Raw genomic sequence first — 18,547 nt, 5'->3', positions numbered from 1 at the left:
ACTTTGCGGGTGGTTTAACTTTTCTGTACTTAGATAAGAAGCGCGAACGTATAATTTAATAATAACATAAAGATGTTTATGCTGATAATAATTTAAACAAAATCAATTTTGGTTTTGTGAAGTTACTAGGAAAAAATGTTATAGGAAAGGTGTATTGCGCCATCTATGAATTAGGTCTCAATTTAATTTTGGATAAAATACAGATTTCTACTATTTGCCTAAAATTTTCGTTATGGCGTTAGGTGAGTTTCGATTTTGATTAAATGGGGAGGTTATTTTAAATTCAAATTTATAAATGTAAGTTAAAAGTTATAAATAATAAGATCTAAATTTATGTAGGTTAACAATCTATATAAATATAATTCTTATCAAAGGAAGAAATGAAAGAAAATGAATTTTTTAGAATCAAATTAATTTTTATTGGAAATTTTCGATATATACCGAGGGTGATACGTTTAACAGTGTGTATTACAATAATAATTATTGCTCTTTGAAATAATTGACAATAACAAACGGGTTTAATTAGCCCTTCAACAAATACAACAAAAAAACGTTATTAAAAAAGTTTTTTTGTTGTATTTGTTTTATAAACGGTGTTTAGTGCGTTATGAAAATTGAGATTTCTCATTTAATTAAAAATAAATATTTAGAAAACAAAAACAATTCTTTTAATACTGAAAGACGAAAATTAAACAAAGAACAAATCGAGGATTATTATTATTACAATATTTTTGTATTTATCGGTTTTTAATTTGCAGGACAATAATTAATAATAATTTTTAATTTTTCTAGGGCGAGTTATACAATTAATTGACTAGTTGACTGAGAGGCAAAACCAGTTGTCTCAGTTGCGCTAATAGATTTTTAATTTAATTGATTGTTGTATTGAGTTGATCGATTTCTTAACAATTACCTTATGTGGCGCTCAATATGAGCGAAATACAACCAAAATCGGTCGGAAAGATAAAAATAAAATAATATTACTTAATAAAATTAAAACTTATACAAGTCTAAGGTCTAAAAAAGCGTTTCGGAAATATTTACTCTCTTCTAAAGTTTCAAGTAACTATTTTTTTATAAATCACTAAATAAAAATAAATCACAAACTGAAAGTTTTACATTTTCTTGTTTTTTTTTTATGAATCTTATTCTTTGTCCAAAAAATATTTACAACTTAGTCCAGAAAGGTCAGAATACTAAACGGAACGAACACGGTCTAATTTTTTTAATCTGTACAAAAAGTATCCTATTTTTAATAGTAAAATTAGTGTTGATCAGTCTCATGGGAAGGAAGTTGTCTAGGTCCTCGTTTTTTATTTTGGGGGATCCTTTTCTTTCTTTATTCTCTTAGATTATTTTTTAAAATTTTTTTAATACACGTAAATTTGTTTTAATTGAGGCTTCAATTCGGCCGGTATCGTATACACTTCCGTTGTCGGCTTCTTTTTTACTAAACGCCTCCATTTACCACCCAAATTCTTCCTAAATCCCGTCACAAAACCTGGTCTATCCCTCGGTAAGTTTTGTACAAGCGAATCCTAGAATAAAAAATATTATTATAATCAAAATAGAAAAATTAAGTGATAATTCCCAAAGTAGAGTCGAAAAAGAGGACAGAAGAAACGGATTTCTCCCATCCTCCTCTTCGGCCTTCTTTCCTAAGCGTTTAAGGCCAGGCAAAACCGAGCCAACCAGCAACAAACGAAACTTTCCCTCGTGCCTTTATGTAACCCCAAAACGCTTTCGTAAGCTTTTTTTATATTTTTCAAATTACCTGGTCTTGATTGTACGTTGGTTTTGGTTCTGGTGGAGGGAATTGCCATCTAACGAATGGATCGGTTGTCGGTTGATGATTATTTTGATTAATTTGGTTGATTTGCACGTTGTTGTTATTATTAAGGGAAATCGTCGTCCCGTTGTTGGAATTGGTGGTGGTTTGTTGAAGAACAACATCTGCTGGATGAACGCTGTTACCGTGTTCCTCCCTTTTCCTCAACTTACTGCCAACAAGACGTATAGCCATCATTGTACCGTTACTGCCGACCATTTTAACGGAAACAACAAGCTTTACACGCTTAACAAGTTTTTTTTTATAAAGTTTTAAGTCACAAAGTCGCACAGCACAAGAAAATAAAATTATTATTTCTTTTCTAATCAATTATAATTTCTTATGGCACTTTTTAAGTTAAGTTATTGTTTAAGCGACTAGATTCACACTAATTTGGAAAAACACGCGTTTGTAACTCGAAATTACTAAATACACGTTTTTAGTTAATATTTCACTTTTCGAATGAAACGGCCTCGCGTACCCAAGAACGCTGTTCGCCGTTTGAACGACTTCATCGTCGTCCTTTCCCTTTTATACTTAAAGGGGGGGCGCTATCTTTGTCGTGTGTTGAAAACGCGTCGTTCGTTGTTGGTGGGGCCATGACTCGGTTTACGTGGAACTCCCCGCCATCAACCGTTCAACCGTACTCGAAAACGTAACGTAACAAAACGGACGAAGGTTTTGAGTTTGAATTAGACGAACATTATTGTGTTTTTGTGATTTTAAAAAAATCAAAAATCATTTTTTTTTATCGAGTTATTATTAACGAAATATATCAGAAATTCCCATAGTTTTGGCGTTATTAGGTTTTGATTAAATCCCATTTTATCGAAGCAAAATATTTTAAAATCAAAAAATTATTATCTACTTAGGTGGATGTGTGCTTTTGTTTAATTTGTTTTTTTTTACTAAAGATTGAAAAATAATTTCCGTATTTTTCGAGATTTCCCTTTTGGACTTTGGTTGTCTTAACTTTGGTTTATTTACTCAAAAATAGAACAGGTTGTTTTTTCCAAAACAATGACGCAGCTTGAAACCTCCTTGTTGTTATTATGATGGAGTTAGTTTTATACTTATTTTTAATACTTATTACTAATTATTCACTTTTTACATGTTCCGGGTTAAACCAAATTTGCAAAGTTGCGTTTAAAATTTTTTTGTTGAAACCTATTTTAAAATTGAAACAACGAATTATATGTTTTCTTAAAGAGGAAAGTTTAAACTTTAATTTGATATAAAAATTATTTCATAATTTGCAAAAATAAGATTTCTATTAAGATTTCTTCAATTTTATCCTTTTTTTTTATTCAACTCAAAAACGCATTATTACTTTACATTTTTTTTACAAAATCTTTTTAATGCTAAAACAATAACTTCAATGTTTCTTAAAAAAAGAAGCTTTAAGCTTTAATTTGGCACAAAAATTATTTCTTAGCTTTCATAAATACAATTTTGGTGATTTTTTTAAATTCATGATTTTTCTTGGTGATTATCCTCATAAACACGTCATTACTTTAAACTTTATTTACAAAATCTTTTTAATGCTAAACCAATAACTTTAATATTTCCTAAAAGAAGAAGCTTTAAGCTTTAATTTGATATAAAAATTATTTCATTATTTTCAAAAATAAGATTTCCACGATATTTTGAATTTTATCCTTATTTTTTGTGGTTCAACTCAAAAACGCATCATTACTTTAAATTTTTTTTACAAAATCCTTTTAACGCTAAAACAATAACTTTAATATTTCGTAAAAGAAGAAGCTTTAAGCTTTAATTTGATATAAAAATTATTTCATTATTTTCAAAAATAAGATTCCCACGATTTTTTGAATTTTATCCTTATTTTTTGTGGTTCAACTCAAAAACGCATCATTACTTTAAATTTTTTTTACAAAATCCTTTTAACGCTAAAACAATAACTTTAATATTTCGTAAAAGAAGAAGCTTTAAGCTTTAATTTGATATAAAAATTATTTCATTATTTTCAAAAATAAGATTCCCACGATTTTTTGAATTTTATCCTTATTTTTTGTGATTCAACTCAAAAACGCATCATTACTTTAAATTTTTTTTACAAAATCCTTTTAACGCTAAAACAATAACTTTAATATTTCCGAAAAGAAAAAGCTTTAAGCTTTAATTTGGCATAAGAATTATTTGTTAGCTTATATAAATATAATTTAGGGAATTTTTTTTTAAATTAATGATTATAAGTAAGTAGCATTGATTGAGTCCTGTTTATAATTATCCATTACAACTTATAGTTTAATTATAAACAAATTATAACTTAATCAATTAATTCTTACCGTAATGAATACCTGATAACATCAAAGCTCATTGTTCCACACCCTATTTTTGGCTTATTTCAAGAAAAAAAAAACCTGTTAATTAACTTGTTTATGAACTAGTAGCTTATCGACAAAAATACATCGAAAATTTTAATTTTATAAGTACCTACATGATTAATTAACCTTTTCATTGTTAGTTTTTTTTCGGTTAGTTTAAATAATAACGATTTGAAAGGTTTCATAGTTTAAATATTATTTATTTTACTGTTTTATTTCGTTTTCCTTTTTATAAATCATCACGTTTGTATAACAAGATTTTTTAACCTTTATACAAACAAATAGTCCAAAAGTTAAAACATTTTTTTTTGTTAAAACAAACAATTTAAGTAAGGTTAATGATATATAAATCATTTTTTAACTTTCACAATCGTGATTTCATTAAATCAAAGAAGTTACAAATCGCTAACGCAAAGAGTTGTTTATATTTAAATCTTTAGATGACGTCGTTGGGATTTTCTTAAACAATTCTCGTAATGAATACATAATTTCTAATTTACGTAATGAATTTTAATTTTTTACGTTATATTCAAGGAATTGTGGATCGTTAAAGCGGACCTAAATAAATCTAGTCCAGTGGACCAACAAAAATTGCTTCGGACATCAATTCAATATAAAAAAATTGGATCCATTGTGAAATTCTTTAACCTAATTGCATTCGTTGATGTTGCGTTTGTGTTAAGTTTAAATTTTATTTTACACTGTGATGTAATGTTTAGTAATTTCTAATGCCCTTCAACCGGAAGCGGCATGTACGCAATCTTCATTAAGAGAGAGGACGTCGGCGACGACAATCACTTCACCTCCGACCCCTTTTGCCTTTACGTCACTCTCAGGCGCCTAATTTAACTGTTTTTCTTTTCTCGTTCAGCAGAACGTTCTTTAGTTACATTATAAAGACGCAAACAATAAATATATTTACGTCTGAATAGCAAAAAAACATCGTTATTATTAAAAACAATATGAAAATAAGAGTGTAAGAAAATTAAAACTGAACTTGATCAGGGACCCTTTTTAAGATAAAAATGATTGCCAAAGCTCTAAATTTGGGTGTCCATTGTTACACGTGCCCTTTGTACCTCGGGTTACCTCGCTTATTTTCAGTAACAATCTGTGCGTGTAGCGCATTATTATTAAAACGTTAAGGTTGCCCAGGTTTATTTTTAGGAATTACATAAGTAATTTTCGACTCGTCTTCTCTCCCGTCTCGTTTATATCAATTTTCTTTTCTTAACGTGTTACTCATACAATTAGAGCCAAAACGATTCTTTGAATTCTTTACTTTTTTGAGAAAAGGATTCCCAGAAACACTTAATTGAGAGATATTAAGTTTTAAGGAAAATCCCCGATTTTGAAACTTATGCAATATTGAGCAGTTTGACTGCAATGCACAACAATAAAAGATAACGGCATTACACAAACATTCTCTAACAGAAAATAATTTAATATTAATATGTCTAATTATTTTAGATAACAATTAATTATATTACTAGAGCATTTTTTTTTAAATATTTAATTATATCCACTCAAAAGCACCATTTATTTTATTTTAATTCCCACTTCATTAATAACAACAAATAATACCTTTTAACATTTTCACGAATAATGTATTATTATTATTTCCAGAAAATCAACTGCATAAATTCTATTTTCGTGTTGAAAAACAGAAATGTTTAGCTTTAAATTAATCCTCCACTGAAAATAAATGGAAGCGAATTAATTTTGATTTAAGACTTATTTTGCGTTGGTTAAAAATCTGAGCTAGTTTATCATTATAGTGATGCGGCGAAGTAAACACAACAACTTTTGGGAACTCCCACTAAAATGTAAACATTTTGAATCACACTTTGAGTAAATAAGGCGTAGATTCCAACTGTTATCTTATTCGAAAAGGAAATAATAAATAATTTAAATGCTTCTAATACCAAGGATATTAAGTTAGTTGAGAAGTAAATAAATTAATAAATCTGGAGATTAAGTTAAAAATGTTAATCGTTTAATCTATTTCTTTAAGGCCTTGTTTTATCTAAATTAATTTTTCAAAATCCCATAAAAACGAGATTTATGGGAACAAAGAAATCATTTATGCCACATTAAAACTAAATTATTTTGCTATAAAATGGATTTTATTTAGATTAAGATGCTTTTTATTTCATGGTGATATCTCAATTCGTTTTTGAGATAGGATCGTTTAAATTGCATTTTTACCAATTCAACCTAAATATAATAGAGTTAAATTAAAAAAATCGTATCACCCTGATGTATCTAAACGAAACAAATATTTTTGGTGTGTTAATACAAGATTAAATTTGCTTTGAAATGGTGTTTAGATCATCTTTATATCTCAACGACTTTTTCAGCTATGATTTTTTTAATTTATAAATTTAGCTCGTGGCTGGAACACCTTTTAACACTCTAAATTTCAACAAGTATACTTTAAAATTTCTAAAATTTGACATTGGTCTAATGTATACCTGAGTCAGTTTTTAGAGCTAAAAGCTTATGTAAACCAGTCGCTTTGGCGAGACGCCGTAAAGGCACGCGAGCTCCTTGCCAAAAATATTCCACATTGTTCCGTGTGCGAATTACATCGTAGGTAGTTTATAACTTAAACGTCGAACACTTTTTTTGCTTCCTTCGACTTATATTCTTGTATACAATAATAAAATATCCGTTGTTTATTTTCAAACGACGTTAAAATTGCTCAACATGAACTTCTTATTAGCCCTCTCAAACGATGTACTTAAAATTAATATTGCTGCGTTCGAAAAATACATAAATCGTAGAAAATATTTTTCTGGATTTATTTTGATTTTGTTGATATACTTGGTAAGAAGTTTTTATAGTATTTCTCGATAGTTTATTGCTAAACGAGTGTTTATGCAAGCTTATGACTAAAACCGTGTTGTTATCGAGACCATGTTATGACGTGTTTGTGTACAATTTTTTATTGAAAAATAGGTAAATAATGAATTGCAAATTCATAAAAAATAAGTTTCAATGTCGATAATTCAACATTTTCAATTCTTATAAAATTAATTATTAATGTTAACCAATATTTTCCAGACAATTTTAATAGAAAATAACAATTTTCATGGAAAAACCTTGTTGAGTGGTGACACATAAAAAATTCTATATAACAAACATTTCCTTCGTTGATAACTCGTCCTATATAAAGTTGTTTCTATAAACTTATTATAATATTTGTCTTGTTTAATTGTTTCATTTAATGGTATAGATGACTAAATGGGAAGTCAATAATTTAAAGTGTAAATAATTCTCGAAAGATAATAGATAAGCTAAATTCACGTTGAATAAACACACATGGCACGAGGATTCAGCGAGCTTTGATCACACTCGTGACTCAAACTTGATAAAGTTTTTGGTTCGTGTTTAAATTTGCTTCTAATTAAAATAAAACGATTTAACGCAAATTATCAAAGTAATAATAAATAGTTGAGGTATATTTATAATTTATACATTCTACATAATTTAATCTGCATTTCATTAAGATAAGATATTTATTATACACAACTTTCTGTATTGAATTAAAAAAAGCGTATTACCGTAATTTATTGAAACGAAACAAACATTTTTGGTGTGTTAGAACAAGATTAAATTTACTGTAAAATGGTGTTTAGATCTTTTTAATATCTCAATTACTTTTTGAGATATCATCTTTTGGAATTAGGTATTTATAAATTTAATTTTTCATAATGCAAAGATGTATTAAAAATAATCGTAACGTCGAAATTTGTGGGAATAAAGAAATAATGTTTATTAAATTATCTTTAAAATGCTTCTTAATTCATGATGATAACTCAATTCGTTATTGAGATAGGATCGTTTAAATTGCATTTTTAGCAACTCAACCTCAATGTAATAGTGTTGAATTAAAAAAAACGTATCACCGTGATTTATTAAAACGAAACAAATATTTTTAGTGTGTTAATATAACATTAAATTTGCTTTAAAATAGTGTTTAGATCATATTAATATCTTAATTACTTTTTAAGGTATATCTTTTTCAAATTAAGTATTTATAACACTAATTTGTCATAATGCAAAGATGTATTAAAAAAATCATAGCGTCGAAATTTGTGGGAATAAAGAAATAATTTTCATCTTGCTAAATGTTTATTAAATTATCTTTAAAATGCTTTTTATTTCATGGTGATATCTCAATTCGTTTTTGAGATACGATTTTTTGAATTGCATTTTTACCAAGTTAACCTCAATGTAATAGTGTTGAATTAAAAAAAACGTATCACCGTGATTTATAGAAACGAAACAAATATTTTTGGTGTGTTAATATAACATTAAATTTGCTTTAAAATAGTGTTTAGATCATATTAATATCTTAATTACTTTTTAAGGTATATCTTTTTCAAATTAAGTATTTATAACACTAATTTGTCATAATGCAAAGATGTATTAAAAAAATCATAGCGTCGAAATTTGTGGGAATAAAGAAATAATTTTTATCTTGCTAAATCTTTATTAAATTATCTTTAAAATGCTTTTTATTTCATGGTGATATCTCAATTCGTTTTTGAGATACGATTTTTTGAATTGCATTTTTATCAACTTAACCTCAATGTAACAAAGTTGCATTTATAGAAACCAAGGAAATATTTTTGGTGTGTTTGCTGATTTAATGCAAAAATGATTGAAATAATAATAAATAGTTCTACATAATTCAATCGATGTTTTGTTAAGATAAGATATTTATTCCACAATATTTTCGCGCTTGTTTTTTTGGGTTTTTATGTTTTCCGAGTAGAAATGCGTAACAATTAATGTTATGTATTTCTCTTTGCGTTGTTTTCTTTTTTTTTTGTATAAAACGCACGTTGTGACGTACTGTTTGTTATTATTATCATTTTAACTACGTTTTGAGATATTTCTTTTTGGCATTCATTTCGAAAAATTATTTATGCTTTATGGTAAAGATTTCTTTTTAGGATTTTTATTAAATTTGTTTCAATAAGATTTGGTACATTTCCCTTGACACTAAAATCACAATACTTTGTAAACGTTGCCGAAATTTAAAGTGCAGCTGGGTTATTAAACAACGTCACCGTTTAAAACACCATATGTGACCTATTTTATACGAAAGAGCTCGCTCCCGATTTCTCGTTGGGTATTTTTAGGTTTAACCAACAAAAAAAATTTCAAAATCTTGCAATAAGTGTTAGAAAATAGAATCCAGGAAGATTTGCTTCTATTTTAAAATATTTTCTTTTTTGTTTAATGGGTATTTTTCTTTTTTCTCGGCGTTATGAAACGCTTATCATTTTCTGATAACATTTTTACGAGAATTCACTAGAAGGTCACTCACTCAACGACTTTAACTTGTTGAGGTTAAAAAATAATCGCGGAGAGATGAGAATTTCGTTTCTTTCAGAATTTTTCAAGTACCCATTGTTTTAGAAAGTTATCTTTCAATTTAATAATAATAAAACTATATTCTAAAAGATAAAATAATTTCAACATTCTAAATTCGATAAGATCCAAATAATTATTCAAAAAATCTTGATAAAAAAATGAATTATTGAAGATTTTTTCTGTATTTTTAATTAATTTTTAATTAAGTCGTTTTTATGAAGACACAAAATTGCGTCACAACTTCACACTTAATTTTTATTTATTTGAACGAAACAATACGCCATAACACGAGTTAAGCAGAAAAAAGGAAAACGATAAATAACTTTTTTAAATCGTTTTCGTGACAACTTTTAAATTATTTTATTATATATTTTTTTTTTCTCTATAAACTAAACAATCACGATTCATTCTCATGTAGATACGAGATAAAACCGTTTGAACAACCTCGAGACAACTTAAGTAATACATTTTACCATGAAAAAAAATATATATACGTATTTGTTGCTGAGCTAATTTCGCGATAGATAAAAAATTTGATTCAATCGATTTTTTTAATAAATCCTTAGAATCAAATGAATCATCTTAGTATTATCGAGTTGATGTTATCCTCATGCTTTTGTAAAGGTGTAATTGACGACGATTTTCCTTTTCACTCTTTCCGCTTAGTAAAAAACCGAATGATTCACAGTTAGATATTTACATTTGTAAAAATTTTATGCTCAAACGGTTTGTTTGTTGAGAACGGTTTTTATTATTTTCTATGTGCGTAAAAGATCTTTTTTTTGGATTTTCCTTTACGAAGAGAGTTGTATTTGAAAACGTTCACTAAAATTAAAATCGCTATTGACGCACGACGAGAAATGTTTTGGGGAAATTTGAAACTAACAGTTCCCAAGCAATTATTGTGTTTCTTTGGATGATGTCGAAAATAGACGAATACGAAATCGATTTTTCATATTCAACCTAAGTAATCAACTCCATGTAACCCAATCATTTTTAGAACCTTAACCTCATCTGAACTTGATTCATAACATTTCTTTATTCAAATAATTCATTAAAGATACGTTGAAAATAGAGACTTTAAGCTTTAATTAAACCATAACTTGATTCATAACTCCTATCTAAATGCTTGCAACTTTTTAACAATTAAATGTGGGTATTTACAATTTGTTATAGTTAAATATGGACATTTACATAAAAATTTTTTTCTCAGAACTTTTTGGTAATTTAAAAGTTTGTTATAGGTAACCTAAAAATAGAGGATTTAAGGCTTAATTTAAACCAAAACTTGTTTCATAACTCCTATTATTAAGGTCAAGATGAGTATTTAAATATTTTGCATTATTGAACAGTTAAATATGGACATTTAAAAAAAAAGTTTTTCCTAAACCTTCTTTCTAATCTAATAGTTCATTATACACAATAGAAAAGTAGATACTTTAAGCTTTATTTTAAATCATAACTTGATTCTTAACTCACAACATTAAAATTAAAGATTGTCGAGGAAATCTTAAAACTTTGACAACATAAATAGCATACAAATTGACTACAATTTTCTTTAATTCTCAATAGAAAGTATTCATTTTAGTGCCAAGTTTGTTTTCGAAACCGTGGAAAAAGCCAACGAAACAATCCTTTTATTTAAAAGTGCATTTCAAAGTGGTAACAACGAACGTAACGAAAATAATGTTTAATGGACGTGATTTTTTTTTATTCCGCGATTTCGAATGGTTTTTCCCTCAAGTATAAATATTTTTTATTGTGTATTATGTAATTTTACGAGTTAAAAAGTACAGAGTTTTTGTAAATATCCCGGAAATGAAACGATGTTCATCGTAAGATCGTTAATTGTTATTATTGTTTTTTATTTTTCGTTATGACGAAGTGTAAAAATAAACTGTGCGACTGTGACACTGAAAAGATGACCTTAAAATCCTTAGAAACCCAGTTATTACTTGTTTTTATTACTCACTTTATCGTAACCGCCAGAAGGATTATTATCAGACCGACAAGGACCATGGCAATAAGAACTCCTCCAATCATGTACAAACTTTCATTTGGTGCATCTGAAATTAAAAATTAAAAGATAATTAATTTATTAAAAAAACAATTTATATTGGAGGCTAATTTTAGTGTAATTTATATCAAACAAAGGAGAACTCAGAAAAAGGGAGTCAACGTGCCAAGATTGTTATAAAATCAGGAATAAATATCGCCACACGTTTCGGTTCTAAGAAAAAAAAAACTAAAAGACCGAAACAATAAACTTAGAAACGAAAAATCTTTCGAAATGATAGTTTGGACAATTTTCTCGTGAAAATAAACGATTTGGCAACGAAAATTTTCGAAAAGCTTGGGGGACACAACAAATTTCTTTTGGCACCATCCAGTCTTCTTTATAAAGGTCGCAGACTGTTGTAAACCAAAAACTAAAAATAACTGAGAGTTTATATTAAACATTTTAGCGATTGAAATTGTTTTAGGAAAAAGAAAGTCGTTGAAGCGAAGTTTCCTGAAACCTAAGACGACGACGCTCTTCGAAAGTAAAAGAATCTCGCAAGTTACGTAAACCAACTTTCTTCAAGTATTGTTTTAAAATTAACAAATGCAAAAATAAAAAAATGATTTAGTAGTTGTTAACCTTGTGATATAGCCGAGCTCGGTTTTCTATTGAAACGTAACGCCCAACGGCTTTTTGAAGCCGTGTTATGGTACGCAATGGCACTGGGATTGCCAATATACCAAGAATTGAGAGTAACAGGCCATAACGGACGACGGTGGTTCATTTCTCTTCTTCCAGTTAAATGATTGAGACGAAAAAATGAAAGTTCGCGGTCTGAATGTGAAGAAAAAGTTTTAATTTTATTAAATTTGATTTTCTTAAAGAATTTAATCATTTAATTATTATTGAATCGTAACATTTTTAAAGATAAGATTTAACAGAGAAAAAAATGATAACAAAAAAAATAATTAAATTTAAATTTAATTTCCTTTTTGAATTTATTTAGATTGTAAATATTTTCAAATGTTTTTGTGATGACCAAAACATCCGATTTTGATAAACAAACGTTGGTGGTGGATAAAAAGAGTTTGGTTTTTAAAGATGATTTAGACTTGAGAGTGTATTAGGAGAGGCGTTTGAAGGTTTTAAAACGAAAACAGTTATGATGGCGCGTTTACACAGTTTTTCCCCACAATTTTCCTGATATATTCCAGAGACGAAGTGTTTGGCCTTTGTATGTACCTACGTAGGTAAATTTTGCGGCGGGGAAACCGTAAACCGACCTTGGACCGAAACCTAAATCAATCCTTAGCGTTATTAAGTTCTTAAAAAAAATCTTTTTTAATTATTTGCATTTAATATTAGTTAAGATTGTTTTTAAAGCGATTCAATAACAATGTTGAACGACGTCAATTCTTACTTGCCATTCAAATCCTGATTGTTTGCTCAACATTTCAAGGCGATTATTTCGCTTTTAAAACATTTGTGCGATATGAAACGAACAAACACTCCTGTTTCTAAGGGAAACTAAAAATTAAAAATTTAAAACTTATTTTTTGTAAGATTGTGTAATTTATTACGGTGTTTAACGCGCATCCCACCTACGTAAAGTTTATATTTCGTGGTTAATCAAGTTCTTCTTGAAATAGAACTGACTAACTTATAGAAAGTATCAAAAAAAAACTTAAGGAAAATCAGAAGATACAATCGTTTTTTTATAGATTCCTAAAATTAGGTCTTAGACGATGTTTTGACGGTTGAAAAAAAAGTTAAAAGTTGGTTTTGTTTGAAGAGTGCGAGTCTCGTTTATTATCAGTAATTCTCGGAATTGTTTACTATAATATTTGTTTAATTAAGAAAAAGAACAAAATAAGATTCGACGATATCTTGTGAAATGAAGAAGAAAAAAAGGAAAATAAAATGAGAAGTTGGAGGTCAGTGCACCTCCGTCTTAACATCCTCGTGCAGAACTAAATCCGATACGGATCGCGTTTAAATATAATATTGCAACGGTCGATTTTAGACTAGAGGTTATTTTTGAACACGATCTAAATATACGTTGGACTATTCCAATTCGAATCGCAGAAACTGTAGACTTTACGGAGTCTGCGGCCCTCAACCTCAAAAGATTATTTTGTGTCAAAGAAAGAAAACCATTAGAAAATGAATACAACTTAAAAAATTACCAAAATTGAGTTCAAAAATTTATATCTCAAGAAGTAAAAGTGATTTTTCAAATTTATATCATAAGAACTACATGTGAAAAATTTATAATAATTTAATAAAATTTTTAGTTAACGAAAGCATATTTTTAATTCACATTAAAAAAAGTATTCCAGACATTGTCTAAGCACTTTCAAGTAAGTTCACCTTTTATATTCTTTTTCGCTTAATTGCAAAAATAGAATCCGTCAAAATAACAATAATCCTACTTACTTAATTACTTTTCCTTTACCACAATTTTCAATTTTATTAAGATTACAAGTTGAAATATTCAAACGATAACATCACGAGATTCGAAAACCGTGACCTCAACAATTTTTGATAAGATTTTGAAACACCTCGTGTATTGTAACACAACGTTGTTTAATAAAAATAACAAAAATAAATAAATTTAATAATCGATTATAAAACCACATCCTTTAAATGTGGTTTATTTGTGAATTTCAAACTTATTGGAATGAGTAAAAGGAAATAAAAATTTTTGTAGTTAGATAATATTTTTATGAGAAGGGAAATATATGGAGAAATAGATAAATATAATAAGGAAAAGAAAATTGAATAGAAAGCCCGTTTCGTAACCTTTTTGCCTCTCAAACTAGGCTATTACCGGTTGCATCACGATTTTGCCTTGTGAAACGCTTTGTAGGCGTCGAATGCATTTTACAAGGACATCTTTTGCTATTGTCTGAAGTAATATCAACTTATATTATAAATTCTTGAGTTGATATACTTCTTATAACATAAGCTGAAAAATGTTATAATAATTTTTTAACATTTAACAAGTTATTTACAACTTAATAACTCAAATTAACACTTAATCCTTAAGTTGGACTTTGAAATTAAAAATAAAAAAAGATAACAAGGAATCTCCTTAAATGAAATCCTCACACAGTAACACCTCGAGAATTTTCTCATGGCAACACATTTATTTACTCAATTTAGTATTATAACTTTTTCACCAAGCACGGATAATAATTACAAAAAGAAACTAAAATAATTGTTTCGGAAATTGTTTAGAAAGAAAACAATTCATTTGATTTATTTGCTTGTTTAAAGTACTCCTCAAGAACGAAGGACAACGATGTATTTTAAACATTTTAAACAATAAATCGCAGATGATGCAATGAAAAACTTTCAACTTCTTCTATGATCGTTAAAAAAGATGGATTTGTTCCGTTTGATCGTTTTTCAATCGCGTCAACTTGAAATACACACGCCGCGTTCTCGATAAAATTTACCCTCTTCCTCTATTTTAAAACCGTCCCATCCATATCGTTTGTACATAGTGAGTGAGTGGATAAATATAGCTTTGATATATACATTGTGCAAGATTTTACGGGACACGTGCGGGTTTTATCTATATATTTCGATTTTTACAGACAAGGTTTTTATAATGGATTTAAAAAATTAAATTATTAAAATTTAAATAAAAAAGATTAAATTTTCATTTATAACGTTTTGAAATGTTTGAATAATTTATCTAATTATTTTTTGGCTAGAATCCTAATAGTTTATCTCAAGACCTGGTAGCCATAACTATAAAACATCTCCTATTACAAAATCTCTAAATACTATTTCTGAACGTTTAATCACGTTGCTTGGAGCCAAGGTGCTGGAATCGATACCATATAAATATAAACAATTTTCAAGAAATTTCTTAATTTTATATGTTGAGAAATTTTAAATATTATATATTTTTTAAGTGAGGTGAGAGATGACTTTGTTTAAGTCAGACAGGGTTGACTATGAAAAATGTTGGGGAAGGTCAGAAATAGTACTGATAAATATGCTCACTCCATACAATGCTAGTTAACACTGTAATATAATATTATACTCAAAAAACCGACGCACAGTGGTCCACAAGCGGTAAAATGTGAACGAAAATCAAATTTTCGAAATTTTTTTTACATGTTACATGTACTTTAGGTCTTAATAGACTGAGAGGTGAATGGAATAAAGTCTTATGTACTTTCTAGTGCTAACTGTACGCAATAAAACAGTACTACAATTCTTGTGTATTAAATATCATAAAATGCTATAACTTTAGATGAAGAAAATATATTGTGTTCCACTTTTTCAAGACAATGCGTTGTTGCTATCTTGGACAGTATAGAAAGGTCTTCATTTGGCACTTTTCTAATTTTTAAAATATTTTTGCAAATACGTAATAAGCACTTCTTTTAAAGCTAATTAACACCTACTTGAAGTTACATCCAAATGTTTTAACATATATATCTCGCAGAAGACGCAAGAAGAACTTTTGTCGCTAGAATATTCTTATTCTTTGAGATGTTCTCTATATAACATGATAACCACATCTTGCTTTAACTTGCTCCTTACCAAGATATTAGCGATCAAAGATGATCAGTGACTGAGTGTGTTATTGGACCGTTTTCATATAAAATGCTTATATTCTTTTTCTTAAAAGATAAATCTCGTATATTTGGTGTAAACTCGCATAACAATAATAGAATATCAGACTTAAAGTTTCAGGCATATCTAACAACCGGAAGTTGCTATTTATGTCTTCCTAGTCTCATTATGATTGGAAGACAATGATAATAATATTGTATTGTGGAAGAACCCCACACCATCATGATCATCATCTATACGGTTTTGTAGACCGATTAGATTACAATGGGTGCATGAAAATGCCGCTCTTATAAGAACCGAAGAAAGATATATATTTCAAACCAAATAAGTTCCTTCAGCCATATATCTCAAAATGTGTAAGTGTTAACTTTTCTCTTTATTTCACGATGGTGGATGGCAAGGTATAAAGTCTTCGTTTTCTTAAAACTTTATTTGAATTATTAATACATGTTGTAGGTCTGTAATTCTTTGATGGGAATTTGATAGAATCATCTGGAATGGAATGTTATTTATGCAGAGCAAAAATTTCACAGGTGAACGGTAGAGCTAGAAGGTTTTAAATTTGGTTTGTCTGTTCTCCATGCATACATTCGGTTTTTTGTGTGTTTGCTTCACATTTCATACAGATTAGAAATTAGAACTTGGAATGTGTCTGGTTCATACGTACTTTTACTAAATTATCATCAGAGATTATTGGTATGACAATTTTATGGTAAGCACGCATGTACTAATCACTTTATACTTCATTTAAGGAATTGACGAGGAACTAATACAGCGATTTGGCGTTGTTTTGGCTGCAATAAACAGTGGGTACAATATTAATTGCAATGAATTTGAATTGTTTCAAAACTGCCGAAAAGTACGTCTCGATCTGCAGTAATTAAAGAAGTTCTACTACCTATTCGAGAGTTGTCGGAAGAAGCGCAAGAAGCTAATAACAAAAAAATCCGAAAATTTAGAGAGAGCCACACAAGGAAATGTAGTAGACTGGATACGAATGAAGATCTATTTAAAAGACTGCTACTCAGCTCACATCCATTTATAAGTAATTTTCAACAGCACATTTCTAGAAAACATAAAAAGATGAGTATGGAGACTAAAAGATTATTTATAATAGACAATGTAGAAGACCAGGAAGAAGAAAAAGATCGCGAAGAAGAAGATGAATATGACGAAGAACAAGAATCAGAACAAGAGCTATATGAGGCAGGATGCAACGAAGATGAAGATGACGAAGAATGGTCTGAAACAGAACAAGAAGAAACACATATTGTTAAGCAACGTAGATAATTTATAGAGAATTAAATTCCCTTTCTGATAGGCTAAAAAAGCATGGTGCGTTCCATTTAAAATTTTCTACTTTCTCGTCATTGAAAATGGAGAAACAATAATTCAATTTTTGACCATCCTGTATAAGATACTCCGATACAACAAATGACAATCTATTTGACAGCATCTGAAGAATAATCGTACCAATTTAGACCTTTTTTGAATGAACGTTGGCTGAGATATGGAGTTTTAAAGAGCATGGTGAAATTTACCAAAAAAAGTTTAGAACCAAAATAACTCGAAAACGAAAAACGCTAGGTACCAATAACTTTTATCAAAGTCAACCTATTTTTTTACGTACAATTAAATGGTGTAATAAAAACTATAGCATTCTATTTAAAATAACGAAGGTATGGTCTACTTCCGGTAGACCGGAGGTGACAGCCATCTTGAAAATATTTTAGATTGAAAGTTCTAATGAACCAGTTACGTGAGACACTCTGTAGTTAAAGATTTATTTATAGAAACCTTCCATCGAAGTAAACTATATAACCAATTTAGTTTAAACAATTTTGTATTTAGCTATCCTTCATGATTTAATAGCGTTGTATAAAATTTTGTATTTATCCAATTCTAAGGACCTAAATTATATGAAAAAAATAGAATGTGGCCTCAAGTAAATTAGTATTTCCGGTTGACATATTTGATCCAAAAGTTCACAAAGTCTTTAGCATATAGTCCTATAGCCACATACCAAGTTTCAAAAAATTATCTCAACCCAAACTGCCTTAAAATATTTTTGTTCGGGTTTTTTCGAATTTAGACCACTGTGCGACGTCGCTTGTTGCCGAGGCAGTAGAGTTGATATGATATCGATAGAAATCTGGTTAACACTGCAATAAAGTATCATATATACTCAAAAAGCCGAGATCGCTTGCGGCGAGGCAGTAAAGTTGACATGATATCGACATAAACTAGGTCAACACTGTAATAAAGCATGATATATATTCAAAACGCCGAGGTTGCTTGCGACCGAGGTGCTACAGTTGATATAATACTAAAGATAATCCACAATGGAACAAACCATCATATAACAAACCAGCTTGGTGTAGATAT

The 18,547-nt window shown here is 28.6% G+C and overlaps 1 protein-coding gene across 4 annotated transcripts in view; it reads right to left on the bottom strand.

Annotated features, from left to right (window-relative positions):
- Positions 1 to 397: 397 nt before the first annotated feature.
- LOC111428275 (uncharacterized) overlaps positions 398 to 18,547 on the bottom strand; it is a 52,700-nt gene continuing 34,550 nt past the window's right edge. For all 4 annotated transcript variants that reach the window (XM_023063730.2, XM_071199133.1, XM_023063731.2 and 1 more), the window contains 3 exons: positions 11,537 to 11,630; positions 1,775 to 2,000; positions 398 to 1,538 (listed from right to left, as the gene is read on the bottom strand). In XM_023063730.2, coding sequence (XP_022919498.1) covers positions 1,371 to 1,538; positions 1,775 to 2,000; positions 11,537 to 11,630 — 488 coding nt within the window. In that variant the 3' untranslated portion in view covers positions 398 to 1,370. The remainder of the gene's footprint in view (positions 1,539 to 1,774; positions 2,001 to 11,536; positions 11,631 to 18,547) is intronic.

The sequence above is a fragment of the Onthophagus taurus genome, chromosome 10 (assembly GCF_036711975.1).
Source record: "Onthophagus taurus isolate NC chromosome 10, IU_Otau_3.0, whole genome shotgun sequence".
Classification (NCBI taxonomy): domain Eukaryota; kingdom Metazoa; phylum Arthropoda; class Insecta; order Coleoptera; family Scarabaeidae; genus Onthophagus; species Onthophagus taurus.
This window is presented reverse-complemented; position numbering and strand designations above follow the sequence as displayed.